General features: G+C 36.8%; 1 protein-coding gene across 1 annotated transcript in view; it reads right to left on the bottom strand.

The window, feature by feature from the left end:
• Window positions 1-1,640: 1,640 nt before the first annotated feature.
• Window positions 1,641-6,000, bottom strand: part of gpc1b (glypican 1b) — a 60,234-nt gene continuing 55,874 nt past the window's right edge. The window contains exons 7-9 of the mRNA XM_043263870.1: window positions 5,745-5,875; window positions 5,368-5,543; window positions 1,641-4,503 (exon numbers count right to left, since the gene is read on the bottom strand). Coding sequence (XP_043119805.1) covers window positions 4,295-4,503; window positions 5,368-5,543; window positions 5,745-5,875 — 516 coding nt within the window. The 3' untranslated portion in view covers window positions 1,641-4,294. The remainder of the gene's footprint in view (window positions 4,504-5,367; window positions 5,544-5,744; window positions 5,876-6,000) is intronic.

Genomic DNA, 6,000 nt, shown 5'->3' with positions numbered 1-6,000 from the left:
AACGTTTTAACACGTTCACTTCAACACAAGTTCATTTTAACACAAGTGCTCTTCTTCGAATTGATGGATGTAACACGTCCAAAATAACCACGGTAGTACAAGAATGATACTCTTTGGTAAGGAACAGCCAGAGACGGTTCAACCTTATGTTTTATTAAACCAAAAATGAAGTGGTCAAACAGAAGCAATTTTCTATATTCAGTCCCAGTTTGAGTATTTGCCAGTTTAATTTGGTCCAGACTGTGTCGTAGAAACAAAGCTAATGGATATAACATTTTATGTTTCTTAATGTAGAAATTGCCCATCTGCTGTCCTGAGCGTTGGGTCTGCGTGATTTGGGAAGGAATAAGATGCTATTTTAGTCCCAGAATGAGAGATAAGAGTTTTCTGTCTCTGCAGAGCAGCTCACAATATAAACAATGTCTGTTCCTGTAATCATCCTCCACAATTGGGTGAAATTAAGACCTACCTGATCAGCAGGGAAAGAGAAAGAAACCGCACGAGCCAAACATGTCAAGAGAGAGAGAGAGAGAGTTGTAGAACAAATGAGATTATGCAGAATAATCAATGAGACACTGATACTGATCCCAGAGCAGATACACTGGCATGAACAGATTGGCACAATTAGACAGGAAATGGCTGTTGACATCATCAGTCGTGTAGAGGGCACAGATGGGCTCTACCCGGGAGACGAGCAGGTGAGAGGGAGGAAAACATTGGAGCAGACCCTCATAGATGAGAAGAAAACATTTTAAAAAGGTTGACGTGTGTTCTTTTGTGCTTTACAGCAATAAAAGAGTGAAAATTGTGTCGTAAAACTGAAATATCTCATTGGTTCTCACGCTCAGGTCTGTGAGCTCTTTACAGAAAGTTTAAATTAGTTTATGTATTATAAAAATATTATGTGTTTAAAAAAAAGTAATGTTCGCTGCTAGTGTGTATGTGTGTGTACATACAGACACACACACATACACACACACTATCAGTCTAATATTTTTAAATATGTTTCTTATGCTCATCAAGGCTGCATTTATTTGTTTAAAATAAAGAAAAAAATGAATATTGTAAAATATTATTGCATAGGTTTATTAGTATATTTTAATTTTACCTGTCAAAGAGGATTTATTAATACGATGTCAAAGCTGAATTTCTGTTATGCTGCTTATTGTTATTATTATTATTTTTTTTAATCTTTTCTAAGAATATATACTACTGTTCAAAAGTTTGTGGTCAGTAAAGTTTTGTTTCTTTTATTCACCAAGGTTGTGTTAAATTGGGCAAAGATTTTAAACTTTTTTCAAACATTTTATAAAGAATCCTGAAAAAACTATCCCAGTTTCCTATACACACACATTATAAAGTATTTTAAGATTATTGTTTTCTTCTGTATTTTGATAAAATAAATACATCCTTGATGAGCACAAAAGACTTTTTGAAAACAAAATATTACAATATAGGAAAATCAGGCTATTGTTTAAGATTTTTTGTTTAAATAGAAATTTGCAAAGCACTTGGGTCTCATCACACATATATATATATATATATGTATGTGTGTGTGTGTGTGTGTGTGTGTGTGTGTGTGTGTGTGTGTGTGTGTTATAAGTGTGGATGTGTGGAAAAAAATGAACCTGACACAGATATTTTCAAAATCTTTTGATCTATAATTGACACAAGGGATTTTCTCTTTCTTTTTAAAGAACATACAACAACAATGGACAGATAATTTCCTCAGTCTCTTCAAAATGTTCTACTTTCGACCTTAAACACAAACTCCCCATTATTGTTTTTGTTTTTTTTAAACAAACAAACAAAAATAATAAAGTATATACCAGAATGCAATTAAATTTTTTCATCTCAGTACATTTTGACAATATCAGCCACATTCATCAGTAAAGAGCCAGTGACAGTTTCACCGTTACACCATTGCACCTAGAAGTGGGACTGTTAAGCTGACCTGGGGTCAGACTACTAACTGTCAATGATTTGACAAACATGCTAAAGACAGTTAAGACTCAGGTCAGATCGCTCTACAGATAGTTAGTGAATTGTGCCACGGGTCTGTTTTTTCAACCACATCTGATCCAGTCGATCAACAAACAATCCATAACACCGCCTGTGGGATATTTCTCTGTTATCAACCACTGATCATGTGATGTAGTCATGCGGACGTTGCCGCGTGCGTCATGCAAAGTGCAAGGAGGGGATGTTGTTCTCCATTTCGAAGACCAGGTCAGATCTGTACGCCACTTATAGTGACCGAAACTGCAGCACTTTCTCTGCAAAGCCAATGGCAACCATAATCCGTTACACCACTTCCCTACAAATGCTACGTTTTTTTAAAAAGAGCAACAAATTAAGCTCTTTTCTCTCTCCTAGGTCTGAAACTCTATGCAAGTAAGAGAACGCAAATGCTTGATTTTACACTGCGTTGTGAAACGAGCCTAAATCCGTCCATTCTCCAAACTCGTATCCACTCTAGGGTCACCGGGAATGCTGGAAATTAGCTTCAGTGTTTATAATGTAACATGAGTATGAAAGGTGCACTATTGAGGGTATCGGGTAAGTTTTAGCAAACATTTTACCTATCGACAGTTACAAGCACGAATTACATTTGAACAAATGAATTTAGCTTAGCAAGCTAGTTCAAGTTAGTCCAACGGCGAACACGTTTACAGCTATATCTACCTAAACAACAACATTTGATTTAATGATGCAAACTTTTGATGTTAACTCGATCACCTCGTTGACGTGCTAAGTTGCGTTATCGTTACATAACGCTAAAATGCACATTAGTACGCGCGCTTACATTATTTCAACCTTCCAATCGATTCTCCAAACCACTTTTACAGTGTAAGGTCATGGGGATGTTGGAAATTAGGTGTATTTCATAATGTAACACAAATATGAGAGGAATGCATGCTGTTTAGCTTCGCAAGCTAGTCCAACAATTAGCATGTTTATAGCTACAGCAAATTAGATTCAATATTGCAAACATTTGATGGTTGCCCCCTTGAGGAAGTTGTGCTATCGCGACATAGACACAAAATATTAGTACGCATGCTTATATTATTTGCGTTTACATACTTGCATAGAGTGCAATTGTCATCTAAAACCGACAGCATTTTGTTGGTAAAATTTACGCAACACCGTTTCACATCCACATGTGCGTACCATAAACAATCCAACTTGTCTGCTAATGAAGGGCTGGGAAATATTTGAGACGCACATCTGTGACTCACTGAACTAATCAGATCTGACGTGGATGCAGCATGTATCAAGTACACGTGTATATTTGTATAGTGAGTACTTACAAAGCAGCGCTTTCTCTGAAGTGCACTCACACATAACACAAACACACACACACATCCCTACGAGGTTTGAATCGATATCAAATTAACAATGTCCAGAAACCCCTCCACATTTCGAGTCTCATTCTCCCGGCTTGTCTTTTCCCACGTGCAAAATCCCTTTCTGAGATGACGGTCATTATATTATCTGTCCCACATCGTTTCATAAAACGCTGCCGTCTCTTTCTCATTGCTGGTGCATTAACGTTATATCCCAAATATTGCTCTAGTGCTGTTGAGGGTCCTCAAGGATATACTGAAAATGTGACTGTGGTTAGTACACGTTTATTTACATCCAGAGTAAATACATGTTGTGTTTTCTTTAAAATGGCCCCTGAAACCCATTTGCAAAGCAGAGTGCGGAAACTAGTACAATAAACGAGAGAGAGAAGTAGACAGAGAGAGCGAGAGACAGCTGGTCTTCACGAAACAAGACTCAAAAAAAGCTTGTTTTCATGATTAGAGAGGCTTTAAAACAAAGATAAGAAGAACACGGGGTTCTTTCAGTTTCTTCACTTTGATCGAATGTTGACGGAGATTCCCTAGCTTGAATGGCCAGAGACGTCTTATCTTTATGGGTCTCAATTAATAAATAAATATAACCTAAAATGATTTCTGAATAAGGAAAAACCAGCATGTTTTGTTTGTTGGGGTGGATTTTCATAGCTATCGTTAGAGATTGGCGCATTCTCGGAGACCTTTTTCACCACAGACATAAAGACAAGCAAAAAGACCAGCTCTAGGGGTGTCATATATCAAATAAGAGACGAAAAAAAGTACACAGATCTAAGAATATTCCATGGTGTTCTTATTCAAGACAAAAAAGTGATGCATTCGCCGGTTTCGGTTGATGTTTGCATGTTTGTTTTGGCAAAGTGACTAACCCCGCCCCTCCACAATCCAACCCAGTCCTGTACTCAGTCCCAGTTGGTGGAATTGCCTGCCAATTATCGCCTAAGCAAGACTGTGACCAATGAGAGAAGGTAGAGGCTGACGCAAGGAAGGTTCTGGCTGCTTCTTCCGTTCACCACCTTCTTGTTCTCTGACGGATAGGCGTATACATTGGGTTTGTCCACGTTTGAGGCCGTTAAACGTGGATCACGGGAACACTGATCGTCGGCACACATTCCACTTCCTGAGCCGCTGATATCATCACCTTAAAATGGCAACACAACGAGGAGATTCATGAGTTGAAGTGAGACAAGAGTTCAGGAATGTTTCATAGCAATGACGAAGCTACTTTCCAGGGTTGAAGAGCAACTAACTTAAAGTAGTTAACTTCACTACTTCTTAACACTACTTTTACTATTTTCAGCTGTTTTTATATTTGTTTTGAATCTGACTCATTTTAGTAAATCAGTACTTTCAATTTAAAAAGCAATTTGCTAAATCATTTCAATCATTACTCAATTAGTGTCCCTTCTTTTGTAGCAAAAAAAGCATTTATTTATAACTGTGTTTTCAATTCTGTCAAATTAACATTTTTGGGATTATCTGTTCAGCATTAATCACCCTCTTCGCATCTTTCATTCCACCCATTTCAGCTGTTAAAATCATTAATTATTATATTTGTTTGATTATTTAAATATAAAGGCATTTTTAATTGTGTAAATGTTATTAACTTGTTGTAGTTTTAATTTATTTTATTATTATTTTAAAACAGCCAAATCACCAATGATGATTCACTATTAAACTTTTTATGTATTTCATTGACTTTGATTGAACATTTTCTGTAAAGAAATCCACAGCAACTTTATAATACACAGCCATTCAAATGATTGGGTTAAAGATTTTAAACAATTCAAATTTTAAATATGATTTGATCAACAATACAATTATACACATACATACATACAGTCATGGTCAAAAATATTGGCACCCTTGGTGAATATGATTAAAAAAAGCCTGTGAAAATGTATCTGCATTGTTTATTCTTTTGACCATTTATAAAAAAAAATCAAACCTATATATCTCTGAAAACTCCACATCTTTGAACAGTATAGTATATGTGTATACTTACTGGTGTCCTGGAAGTCCACATCATTTCCATTGATGGCGTACTTCAGTCGGTTGATCATTATCTTAAGCTGCATGATCTGTTTGCGTACAGTCATGTCTGGTTTGGTAATGTCAATCTCCACCTCAGGATTATTGATCTGACTGGCCAGTCCGTCTCCCATCACTTCTGGCAGATACCTGACGCAACAAGAAAGACACATGTGATCTGCTTGAGAGACAACATCACAGACAGACGCAAATGAAAAGAGAGTACATTTTGTCATTGACAAGTGATACATGTGCTTCCCCACTTTTGAAAGTTTTTGTACAATGAATTTTCGCATTATATGAATGCCAATTTTGTTTAAAACTGAGGTTGAGCTGTTTATGCGGACTTACCTGTCCACGCTCATTCCGTTCCAACATCTGTCTGCTTCACTCGGTGCAGACTCGCGATCCACACACAGTTTTCTGGGCAAATGGACCCAGTACTGCATGATATCCCTCAACATTCTGGACACATCGGATAACTGAGAGAACGAAAATGGGATGGAAACTGTGATCTCACAAACAGGGTCATAGACAGCAACGACAAAATATTTATAATTACAAATAATCAAATAAATAACACTTCAGCTGTTGTTTATGAATTTAC

The sequence above is a fragment of the Puntigrus tetrazona genome, chromosome 2 (genome assembly GCF_018831695.1).
Source record: "Puntigrus tetrazona isolate hp1 chromosome 2, ASM1883169v1, whole genome shotgun sequence".
In the NCBI taxonomy this organism is placed as follows: domain Eukaryota; kingdom Metazoa; phylum Chordata; class Actinopteri; order Cypriniformes; family Cyprinidae; genus Puntigrus; species Puntigrus tetrazona.
Note: the sequence above shows the minus strand (reverse complement) of the source record. Positions and strands in the feature narration are given on the sequence as shown.